A 13,041-nucleotide genomic window follows, 5' to 3' on the forward strand; every position below is an offset into this window, starting at 1 on the left:
CATAGCAATACTCTAACATATCTATGTCATGATATCTTATAATTAGTTAGCAGTTCTGTATAATTTTTATTAAATTAAAATAAGTAAAACTTGATATTGAATTACACTAATATCGATATTGAAATCTAACTACAGATTCGTCAGTTTAAGTCTAATCAATTACCAGTTTTTTAAAAAATAACAACTTTATTAATTAAAAAACTTCAACCATTATAATAGATAAAAAAATCAGTACGAACAGTACAATATGAATAGAAAAAAATACGAGCAACACAATATGCAATCTTATTTACAGAACGTTTAACAAAATAAATCTTAACAAACTTTAAAATTTCTAACATAACTCGACAATCATGATCCAACTGACTACTAAAAGGAGAAGGCATAAAAATAGTACTATGCACAACTTGAACCGCCACTAAATAGACAAATTCAAGTTGAACATCTTGCCATTCTTCTCGTTTAGTCCAATTTAAAGTCTCTTAATACCAAGCCTACCAACGAAAGAAGCTTCCTCTTGACCATGAAAACACAAAGAAAATGCTTCCAATAACCGGCTAGAACTATCACGAGCCACATCACTAATACTACATTTCTCAACTGAAGAAAAAATTACTCCATCAACATTAATCATAATCGTATTAAACTTTGGTTTAGACCAATGCTCAAATCTATTCAAAAAAAAATTAATAAATAATTAAAATGCTGATTTTTCAAATTGGCTTGTAGGAAAGAAATCTGAAAAATGTTAATGTGATATAAAAATCTACATTTTAGGAGATGTTGTTAATTGTCGTTTTGTCGTTTTTGCTGTCGTTTTAATGGTGAAGCTGGTCAAATCCTCTGCTGCCCCACTGCATCTTCATAATTTACCACTTTGGACTTTTTCACAGCCGGAGAAATCAAAGTCCATACTGCATTTATTATTATTATTTTCAATCACACACGAAAATTATTAAAAATAAACATAAAATAAATGAATGATTTAGTCATATAGTGAGTAATGTGTTTACAAAATATTCACTAAGGTTCGTTTGGAACGTCGTATTAGATTGTATTGTATTGTATAATATTGAATTGTATTTTATATAATATTTTTTATATAAAAAACTATATGTGGCATTAACTTTTATGGGCATCTAAATATATAATATTTTAGTATAAATTAAAGTTTAACATAATATTATATAAAAATATCATATATAATCCAATTCAATATAATACAATACAATACAACCTAATACGACGTTCTAAACGAGCCCTAAAACATCATACCTTGTAATATAATATTTTTGTGTGTATTTTGTATGCAGATCATTACTCTTTATATATATAATTACTTACCATATAATGTGGCTGCAAACCACTCATTCACAATTTTCACCCATGTGCTTGCCCACCCTATGTCTATGCTCCACCTGGTTGTATGCATAACCAAACATGTCTCTAAATTAGAAAAAAAAAAAAGGGGGTAAGTTGTAAAATGCCTCTTTTATTCATCAATTAATTAAATTTACCTCTAATTTTATATTTATTTGAAACATACCTCTTTTTATGTGTATTGTACCCAAAATACCCTTACATAAGAGAATCACATGGAGAGTATCTTGAAGTGACAGTGACAAAATTGGTACAATGTTTAAAAAAAGAGGTAAAAATGATATATTTTTAAAAAAAAAAGGTAAAAATAAAAGAGGACAATATAAAAAAGGTATAGAGTGTAATTTCCTCAAAAAAATTATAAAACATTTAAGAAAATTCTTAAGTATAGGCATAATTTTTGCTCTATTATATCTTTAATTTTTCTTTTCAGATGATGTATATTAGAGTTATAACAAATATTTTATTTGTTTTTGAATTTTTTTTTTTGAATAATTTATAATTTTAAAAATAAAGTCCAAAATAGTTAATTACACGTGTATAATTAAGTTTTTATTTTTTGAACTTTAACATAAATTATGTTTCTTGAACTTTTAAAAATTCTCCCCAAACTACTGAGATTGTTGGATTGAAGAACTTATGTCCAATCCTATTCAGTATTTTACTAACGTGGTGATTGTTCTTATACCAAATCATGTCTCTCGAACTTTGAAATCTACAAAATCGTACCCACCAAAATTTGATGTGTACCAAATTTTTTCTCATAAACTTTCATCCACATCAGACTTCCGTTAGTAAAATTAGACAAGAATCTTTAAATGCAACAATTTCAATAGTTCAAGAGAAATTTTTAACGACCTGAAAATCTCAAAAAGTATAATTAGTAAAATTAGATAAAAGTAAGTGCAACAATTTCAATAGTTCAGGAGAAATTATTAACGACCTAAAAAGTTCAAAATGTATAATTTAGTACTTATCAAAACTCGAGTATCAAAAATCCTAATTAGTACACGCGTACAAATGACTATTTAAATCATATTTTCAACTAAGTAAACTATTCAAAAAAAAAAAAAATTCAAAAATGAATAAAATAATGTAATTATAATGTATACATATAAAAATAATTTGAATATAATTTCTTTAGGTTGAAGCAAAAATGATGCCCTAATCTATTTTTTTGTTTACTATGGTAGTGTTCGGTAACCATTAAAAAATCAGTTTTCTGTTTAATTAATCAGAAACTAAGAACAAATTATAAAATTTTGTTAAGGTGAATAAAGAAAAACAAAAAACAAAATAGTTACCGAACAAGCCTTATATATATGCATAAATATTAATTAAAAGATATTAGAGTATGAATTGCTTTACCTTCTGGCTGAATTGTTGAGATTCCAACTGATGAATAACATTGCAAAATACATGGCTCCCAAGGAGAATACTAGGTGGAAAAACTCATACTTGTAAGGAATCTCATCTTCTTCTTTAACTTCATCTTTTCGAAACTATATAATCATAAACATTTGTTAGCTTTTCTATATTATATTATGAGAAATGTTAAAGAGCACCAGTGGTGCTTAGTACCATTTTATGTGTTAATATTGCTATTGGTCCAACTAAGTATCGGGTTTTATATAATTTAATATAATAGCTTTTAGGGAGTATCGCTAGCTAATAGCAACGCGACATGTCGCAAAGGTGCAAGGCACCAGTAGTGCCTAATAACAATGCTCTAATATTATAATGGTTTGTCACTATTTTTCATATAGTAATTAATTAGTCTTCAAAATGTAATGATAAATTTATTTGATTTACTACTAAGAGAAGTTTTGTCTGACCTGGAATGACTCTGAATCAATTCCTGTGGAAAAAGTTGCCATAACAATGGCACATATTGCAATCAAGAAGCTCTGTAGACACAAATTAATAGAGATAGTGTCATATTTGGTATAATTGTGTTGATGAAAATAATGTAAAAAAAAAACCCAATTAGTATTTAAAAGGAAAGACAACAAAGTAGAAGAAGAGGGAGAAATAGCTCTTACTACTATGGTAGTCCAATCACCATTTTCATTGGCTGCTTTAAGTTTGTAACACTTCTCATTAGAAGGCTCACTGAAAAATCATCTATCCAAAATTAGGGTTTGAACTTTGTATAGTGTGGAGTAATGGTCAATAGAAAAATAAGATAAATATTATTTTGGGCTTCATGTTTTGCAAAAATAATAAATTAAATTATTTATTTTACTAAATGATAAAATGGATTTTGTATTTTTTAAAATAATACAATTAAGACTTTGAGCTCAATTTTCGACAATTTTTTTTTAATATAACCGACTTGAAGATAATTTCTAACACGAACAGATACAAAAATTTAACTAATTTTGTCATAACACCTCTAAGTCAGATTATTATTAAGTTTTATTTTGATAAAATATCAGTTCAGAATCTTATTTGTACTATTTTAAAAAAATAATAAATCTATTTTATTATTTAACAAAATAAAGAATCCAATATGCAATTCTTACAAAATACTTATTTACCTTAAATGAATAATAATAAAAATATGAGTAATGGAGCAAATCGGTTTGAATTGGTAAGTGTGTGGTTTAAGATGAGAAAATTCAATTGGTAATGAGATTAATTCTAATAAAATCAAATAATATTCATTTGCTATGTGCATTGGAATGATTTTTTTTCTTTTATTCTTAAAAAATTCTTATTTAATTAAATAGTAGAAATGTCATTTCATTTTCACTCGAATGATCTTCAAAAGCTAAAAAAAGTATGGGCTCCTAAGAAAAATGATTCAAAAAATGGGATCAAATTAAAAGGTTATCACCTTCTTAGAGCAGACCAACACAAGTAAATAACATATGAAGCCATGATTCCTGATGATAAAAGACCCCTATTCACCTGTATTACTATAATTATTAATCACTCAAATAATATCACATGATCATGTAAATTTAATTATTAATATAAATACCTTTGAATGAAGAGATATAGCCATCATCACAATTAGAAGAATTCCAGTCCAAGAGATGAAAAATATGTTGAGACTACATGAGCTTTTTGTGCCATATGATGCAAACATGTACACAAGCCCACATACCGAAGCAATGTAAAATAGCGTCGACATAAACAACCCGAGAGAGCAGCTGCAACATCCCGAAAGCACGAATTTAAAAACTACTTCTAGGAGTGTTTGGGTAAAAAATAAAAAGACGTCTTTTTTTTTTTATGATAAGTAAAAATTTTGCCAAACGAAGCTTGATATTTTTTTTTTTAAAAAAAAAACCTTTGTTTTTGTTCCTCGTCGCGCATCCAATACTTGTTCCACCAATTAATGAATTGAATTACACTTATAAGTTGAAGAAGAAGAAAAATCCTAGCAATGAAAACTTGTGTTAATTTTTAACATAATTTGAGATTCATAGCTTATGAAATAATTTTTTTTTTCATGAAGAAAATGACAACTTTTAGCTATTTTGGCCTCATGAAGAAAAAATCAAGAAAATTAGGTTTGAAGATCTGAAGGCGAATTACCCTGCACCGACACGAGCAAGTTCTCCTGCGACAAACATCGAAAAATAAGTTCCCTTAAGGAAAATGTAGCTGTAAAAAAATTAAAATAAGAAAAAACTTACCATAGAGTTGAATGAAATCAGAAGGAAAAAAAATTGGTACCACCAATGACACAATCAACATGAAAAACTTTGATGTCCACCATCCCGAATGCCATGCATTGCGATTTTCGAATAATTTTCGTGTTCTAAATGTTGTGAGAAACATCACAAAAAAATATATCTGATGATTTCATTCATGTCAAGGATGCTAAATTTCATAACATAACATTTTTGGCATTTGGGACTAAAACTATGAAGAGAAAAGAGTAAAGAGTAAAGAGAAAGATACAAAGCACCCGAAACTCACTCGAAGAACGCCTAGGGTATGAACACAATCTCTTCCATTAGTTCCACAAGATTTTAGATCTGTGAAAATGAAAAGAAAAATGAAACAAAACTAGTCAAGAAAAGTAATAAAATACACTTAAAAGAAAATGTTGTTTAATAATTAGTTACTAGTAACTAATTAGTAGAATGTAGTAGTTAGTTACAATGGAGCTGAGGTTGAATCATTTGTCCATAATCTCTAACAATCCAAGCACAAAGATTTGGTATAAGAAAGATAATGCCATATGCATAACGAGCTCGCATTGATTTCTTCTTTTCGGCCATAAAATTCGCGCTCTTCTGCGTTGAGGAGGTTGTTGCTGTTGTTGCTGCTGATGCTACTATGACATGTATTCTTGTGTCTTCAACTTCATCAGATCCTCTCATTTTGGCAGTTTCATTCACTAAAACAGAACACTTTTTTCACTTGATTCTTTCTAACAAAAAGTGATGAAGAACACAAGTCAAGTAACAGGTTACTTGTAACAAGTTACTTTTTCACTTGGTTATGTATGAATGTGATATAATGAAAGAAGTGAAGAACACACCTTTAGCTAGAATGAAGTGAAGAAAGAAGCTTCTATTGTTGTCACTTGTTTGGTAAGAATTAAGAGCTAAAAAGGGTACCAATTATGAAGACAGAGAAAAGAAAAGGTTCAATTGAAAGCTGGCAAAAATTTAATTAATATTAAATCTCTCTTCTAGACTATATTTTAGCTAACCATTTGTTATTATTGTCTTCTTTCATGATGTCACTTATGCCTCTTTACAAGTTTTTCTTCTTCTTCTTTTTCTTTTACTATGCATGAAACATGCATATTGTGTAATATTTATATTTATTAGTACTTAACATTGTTGTCTACACTTATTTTTGGTCACTCCAAATAAAGAGACTCCCTTAAGCTAATTAAAGAGTGTATCACTTAACAATATTGGTCTCAATTTTAATGTAATTCTTTTTTTATTAAAGACAAGATAAAAAAAATAATAAAATATTTTTTCTTGTGCAAGAAATACAAGAAACCGGCTTTCAAGCTATCACTACAAGACTTGAAAATAAAATTAATATTTTTCTTTATTTAAAGTATAATAATAATAATAGTGTTTTTTTTTTTCTAAAATAATAATAATAATAGTAGTAAATTAATGATATTGATCATTATTTGAAAAAAATAATAATAGTAAATTGAGTAAGTAAGACTCTAATAGTTGCTTACTTGTTGGAGAGTGGGTAGTAGAAGTAGAGAAGACAAAGAAGGCCCAGACAAGAGTTCGGCGTTGTGGGCCCCGGCCCATTCTAACACTCCTGCCCCTTTCTTTTTTCCTTTATTATTTGTTATTTTGACCGTTAAGACTTGATCAATGGAGTGTTTTTCATTAAATAAGTCTTAATTTTACTACTAATTTCCAATTAGTAAAAGTTTATTAAATGGGATAAATACAATGGGATGGGGAATGAGGGTTCAAAATCAAATAGTGTTTTATAAGCACCCCATAAAAAGTTGTAATTATAAGAGGTTGAAGAAAAAATTTGGACTAAATACGACAATCAATATCTATATCTATATATAATATAAAGGAAAGCACAAGAAGAGTTTATGTGTCATTTTATAAATTATTCTTCCTATTTTTTCTAATTTCTAACACATTTTCTTATTTTGTTTGAAAACTAACCACACAAACAAACTAAAAGTCTCACATTGTTTGAAAAGTATTTAGGTTTTATCTATGTATGTTATAAATAATATTCTTATTACAATATTTTCCTTTGTCTAAAAAATGTTATTTTTTATGGGTGATTGATTAATTTCTTACTCAAGTTTTTATTTTGCCTAATTAGTTTCAATTTTTTAATATTTTTACATTTTTCAATCTTTGCAAAATATTTAAAATTAAAAAAAAAAATCAGTTTTTAATGAATAAATCAATATGTATATAAAAGAAAACACTAAAGAAAATGAGGTGGCATCCTACAATATTTTAATCTATTTTTACTATAAAAAGAATTTTAGTAAATTTAATTTATTTTATATATTTATAGATATTTAGAAATATGACTTCTTAGTAATTTTTTTTTTTTATTATTTGTGAAAATCCCACATGAATTAAGAACTACATAATTAATATACTTCTAAACTATAAACAAAGTATTCTTACACTAATTTTTATTCAAAAAAATATGGACAGAAAATATATAAATTATTTTAACAAAAGAAAGCACAATAAGAGTTTATGTGTCATTTTATAATTTTTTCTTCCAATTTTTCTTATTTTCTAACATATTTTCCTATTTTTTTTTTAAACCAAATCGCACAAACAAACTAAAAGTCCCACATTGTTTCAAAACTATTTAGGTTTTATATATGTAGGTTATAAATAATTATAAAAAAATCATTTAATTTTTTTTTCATATAAAAATTATTCTCTTATAATTATTTATTAGAATAATAAGACACCTTAAATATATATATATATATATATATATTAGAATAATAAGACACCTTAAATATCTTTATATATTAAAAGTGCCTATCTAACGGCAATTCTTGGTTTAACGATTCTTAGTTTAACGATTTTTTTTTTTTTATTTTAAAAATAGACGGAACGTAAACGGAAGGGTAACGTGAGCGTCTCAATTGAAACCTCCTGAAGAATAGCTCAATCAGTTCTGTAAATTGATTGCCCGCACACAATATTTTATCCAGGACGTTAACCTCCTCTTTGAAATCGCCTCCTAAAATTGCTCTTTTTCTCCATCTCCTGAAATAGAAATTGAAATTGATAAATGAATTTCTCATTTAGAATGGATTTTCAATTTTTAATTTTTTAACACTCAAATGAGAAATTGCATCACCACTGGCCTCTGCCCAATCTCTTCACCACACTCCGGTCTGATGGTCTTCCCTCTCGCGCTAACAGTCTCAATCTCATTCTTAATCGCTACTTTCTGATCGAAAGAATCCAAAAACTGTGGCATTTTGAAATCGACTCATCTTATTCTCTGCCCGAGTCTCCTTCAAAACCCCACTTAGTGAGAGAAGCTTTTCTCAGAAGCTAGAGAGAGAAACAAAATCAACAGAGTAGAGAGAGAGAGCTTCAAAACCCATAACTCTTTCTCTCTTCTTTCTCTCGAGCCCCCTATCTCTGGTTTCCCTCTCTCTTTCTCTCTCCCGAGCCCCCTATCTCTGGTATATTTTATGTCCGAATTATTTATCAATTTCTATATATATTCATGTATCAGAAGATGGTTGTGTGTGCTGATTTGATATGCGGTGCAAAGATGTGGTGAACACCATGGAAGTGGGGAACGAAGCGATCTCATCCATTTGTTTAAGTCTGGTACGGTACGAGTATATGTTTCGCTTGAGATTTGATTGTGGGTGTCCTCATTGATTCCTTTCCTGTGAGAAAGTATTGGAAACTACTTCTACTTTTAATTTTTTGTGTATGTAGTAATTCTCGGAACTGGGTAGTTTTATTTTCATATCATAATTATGACATTTTTATGGAGAACCATTTTAGCTCATATGTGGTTAATTTATGCGAAAATTGAAACAAAGTGTATGTATTTGGATCTCATATAACTCATATATATATCTTATGTATGTATAATACAACATAATATTCTTCTCAAGATTATTGATTATTTCTGGGAAATTCTGGTGGGCTTATTATTTTCTCCTTGGTAGTTTCTAATTGGTATTAATCACACATTTGATATAGGAAATGAAAACATCATTTATGTTTCCTCGGGAAGTGAAGTCAAGAGCTTTGATGTCCATCTGGTAACCATTCTTGCTCTTGGTTTTGGTATTATACGTTTTTCTATTGGTATCTTGTTTGTTCACATTAACATATATCGTTTATCTTTATGCGGAATTTGTGATATATAATAGTATTGTTTTTTTTTATTTTAACAAAGTATGTTTTGTTTCTATTAAGTTTGTAGGTAATTTATTTTGCAGGCCTTCTCTTGGAAGCCGTTGGAGACTTATGAATATAATAAGGATGAGATAAATCAGGTAGACATTAAGTTCATTCTCTTACACTATTAATTTCAGAGGAAAAAAATGAGCTAGATTTGTGAATTTTTATTTTTATGTGATCCGATTCCGCTAATTCTTACACATGGAATCATAATCATGTTCTTGCAGATTGCTTGCAACTTCAAGTCTTCTTTGCTTACAGCTGCAGATGATGGTGGCAAGGTTCTTACCATCTATTTCATAGATAATTTTCTGTTAGTGTTCATTAAACAATAAATTTTAGACATTCTCATCAGCAAAAAAAGCTGAAATTGTAGCCAGACATTTTGGTTGTGTTTCTTCTATTCTGATTCTGTGCTCATTAAAATACATGTTGCAGATCATAGACATTAGCCAGAAATGTCTCTATAAAACATTGAGAGCTGGCCATCAGGTTCTTTCTCATCTCTTGCTATATTTTTTGTTTATATGTATTTCTTTTTTCTCAATTTAAATGTGAATGAGCGAGCAATATCATTGAAAATAGAAAACAAAGACAACGAGGATATTAAGCTCGACCTTGATCACCCGGTTCGGACCTTGCCCGCAGCTCGATAACAAGAACATTGTATTCGATTTGTTATTATTATTTTTTTTTATTATTAAGATGGGATTATGTGCTTTCTTGATGTATATATATGCATGAAATGAATGGGCAACATTTTCTTTAAGGAAAGATAAAAGGTTCTTTCTAGATTAAGGAATAGATTCAAGTTGATAAGGGGAATCGGTCTTGTGTGTTTTGTGAAAGTTTGGGAGTTGAAAAGGGCATATTGTTTGTTGATAGAGATGTAACATTCAATCCTCGTCATTTGTTTGACTGTAACTCTTTCCAAGACAACGTGTAGTTTATAGTCAATGTGTTATCTTCATGAAGTTAATAAGGCAACCTTTTGGCTATGCTTGATTCATCTCTGTTAAAAATCCATAGCTATGTATAATAGTGGAGAATGTTTTCAACTTCTCAAAGACACTAAAATTCTTCCTAAAAAATATAAAGTATGAGTAAAAATAATTACAATATAATTTCAGTCACAATAAATTTTATAATTAAGTTATACCTGTATATTATTTTTATTGTTTAGTTATAAGATTTTTATTTTTTTTGTTACTAAATGATAATTTGAAATTCTTTGTTGCGATTTTCTGAGGCCATCTTTCTTGCTGTCTTTTAACTCAATTCATGCAACATCTCAAGCAATACAATCACATGAGACAAGGGTAGTTTTCCCTTGATGAAGCTCTATGAGATATAGAGTTGGTAAGAAAATATGTGGACAGTATTCAATCACTGAATCACATAGCACTTTGCAATGAATGTGAATGATTTGTTGTAATATATCTTGCTGTGTCAAAGTTATACAAGTTATACAAGTATTGGCTTTCATTAAGAACACAAGTTATATAAGTATTGGCTTTCATTATATTAGGGGTGCTTTGATAGTGTGTTTACTGTTTACTAATGAACTGGTTTTCTTTACAGTACGAGTAAGGATGTGTAATGATTTAGTAGTTTTCTCATTTAGGAAAAGAAGTCACACCTGCCCACCAAAATTGATATTTTGTAAACCATGTTAGATATATATTATGGGTTCTAGAAATTTATTGGAGAAAATAAATTTAATCTTAAGATAAGATGTGTAATTTTTTTTTTTTTTTTTTTTTTTTTTTTTTGCAGGTAAGAGCAATCCATACTCAAATGGTGAGATGAATTTTTTGCGTGATCAGTAGATTGAATTCGTCTGAACACAGGACAAGAGCTATTATCATGATCAATTTATGTTTTTGTTTATATTTTACACTATAACCAATTACTTTCATATAAAGTAAGTTTGAGTACGTAGTTTGTATATATTTCAGTTTTTGTTCATTTTTAATTTATGTTTATACTTTATTCTAACTAATTGTGACAATATATAAATTAGTAAAAATTAATTATTGCAAGGAAAAAAATATTTTTTTTATTTTTTTCTTTTTTATTTGCAAACCAATGACGGGCAGAAACTGTCGCTAAAAAATATGAAATTTATAAGTGAACTGAAAATTTTACTGTAAGCGACGGTTTAAAACTGTGCCTATAACACTATAGGCGACAGTTTTAAACTGTGGCCTCTACTTTAGCCCACGGTTTTAAAATGTAGCCTAAACTATAGGCCACGGTTTAAAACTGTCGCCTATAGTGTCACTATAGTCGACAGTTTTAAACCGTGGCCTATAGTATTTTCTCGACGGTTTAAAACCGTCGTCTATTTTACCCAGTATTCGCGACGCTCGTATAGGCGACGGTTTTATGGACTGTCGGGAATTTTTTGCCCGACAGTGTAAAACTGACGGGAATTTGAGGTTTTTTAGTAGTGTATATCACAATCTTGTTGATTGCAAAATGATTTGAAGTCTACAGAACATGGTATTGGGTACTTTTATTGTTACATTATAGGTAACAACCACACACACAGAGATGATAACTATCACTGTTTGGATATGAAGCACTGAAATTATACACAGAATACAGGAAGAGAATCTGTGAGGCTTCCATGAATGAAGTGCACCTCATCTTGCATTTTATGCTCTTTGTTGCCTCTTACTAGGTACTATTGGTGGACTTCGAATCGGGCTCATTTCATAATCCAGTTCTTCTCGAGATTGACATCATTTCACATGTACTACTTTGTCACTAAACTAATCTATTACACAACTCTCATTTTAGTACATAAACTTTATATTACACGTGTTAAATCATTTTGGCCTGTAATTTTAACTACTTAGGCGGCCTACCTAGCCCCTAAGAATAAAGACCACTACTTTTGATTCTAAGTTAACCAAGTCCTAATTTTTATAGGTAGCAAGTTCAACAACATTTGTTATGGCATTTTCATTATTCTTGTGAAGCTTTTTTCTCCTCAAGAGGTTCCCTATTTCTTATTGTGGTGTTTCTTTCTCTAATTCGATATGTATTTATATATATAATTATATCCACACATTTGATTCATCTTATTTTTTTGTACTATAAATTCTCTATGTAGCTATAGACCTCTCAAGAGTGTGGCTGATTTTTGTAGTTTGGAAGAACATCAATTATTGTGTTCATTCTCTATGGTGTGATCTTTTCCTCAGAGTAATTCTCCTATAGCCTATATATATGGACAATTACAAGCATTGATTTTGGACAACAATCAAGCTTAAATTGGTGTTAGAATGAGTTAGAGGTTGTGTATATTAGGAGTATCCATATTGAGATTAATGTCCTGTTTATTTATTAATAAATATATACTTAACATTTCTTTTATAAAACATTATGTTTTATTTATTAAATACTCGGGTTGTCTTTACAAGTACAATCGTTCATATGATAATATCATTTTACACAGTTTTTATAAATTTAAATTTACATTACAATACTATGCTAAAAAAAAAACTAAATAAAACAAGACCAAAACCCCAAATAAAACTAACAATACGTGCCTCGGCACGTAACATTCAACTAGTATATATATATATATGTATGTATACTTCTGTGATGTGAGACTTTGTGAATGTTAAACTTTTAAGTTATATATATTTCATCAAATATGTGAATAATAGATATTATTTATTTACACATATGGAAAACATTTTTTAATCTTTGTAAAATATTTTAAATTAAAAAATTAATTTTTAATAAATAAATCATCTATATCTATATA

General features: G+C 28.6%; 1 protein-coding gene and 1 long non-coding RNA gene across 3 annotated transcripts; one reads left to right on the forward strand and one right to left on the reverse strand.

The window, feature by feature from the left end:
• Positions 1 to 184: 184 nt before the first annotated feature.
• Positions 185 to 5,762, reverse strand: LOC115722030 (uncharacterized). The gene is made up of 12 exons (XM_030651149.2): positions 5,498 to 5,762; positions 5,296 to 5,372; positions 5,028 to 5,187; positions 4,927 to 4,951; positions 4,679 to 4,768; positions 4,367 to 4,538; positions 4,220 to 4,293; positions 3,423 to 3,492; positions 3,216 to 3,287; positions 2,749 to 2,882; positions 1,345 to 1,418; positions 185 to 914 (listed from the first exon to the last, which is right to left on the reverse strand). Exons 1-12 carry the CDS (start codon positions 5,718 to 5,720, stop codon positions 835 to 837), a joined length of 1,251 nt encoding a protein of 416 aa, XP_030507009.2. The 5' UTR covers positions 5,721 to 5,762; the 3' UTR covers positions 185 to 834.
• A 2,193-nt stretch (positions 5,763 to 7,955) lies between these two features.
• LOC115713197 (uncharacterized) lies at positions 7,956 to 11,208 on the forward strand. 2 transcript variants are annotated; one of them, XR_004010981.2, is made up of 6 exons: positions 7,956 to 8,677; positions 9,057 to 9,118; positions 9,299 to 9,355; positions 9,488 to 9,541; positions 9,699 to 9,752; positions 11,037 to 11,208. It is a non-coding gene; the product is annotated as an uncharacterized LOC115713197 (long non-coding RNA). The 2 variants fall into 2 exon arrangements; XR_004010980.2 differs by having other exon boundaries at positions 7,960 to 8,672.
• Positions 11,209 to 13,041: the final 1,833 nt, after the last annotated feature.

The sequence above is a fragment of the Cannabis sativa genome, chromosome 9 (genome assembly GCF_029168945.1).
Source record: "Cannabis sativa cultivar Pink pepper isolate KNU-18-1 chromosome 9, ASM2916894v1, whole genome shotgun sequence".
Lineage (NCBI taxonomy): Eukaryota > Viridiplantae > Streptophyta > Magnoliopsida > Rosales > Cannabaceae > Cannabis > Cannabis sativa.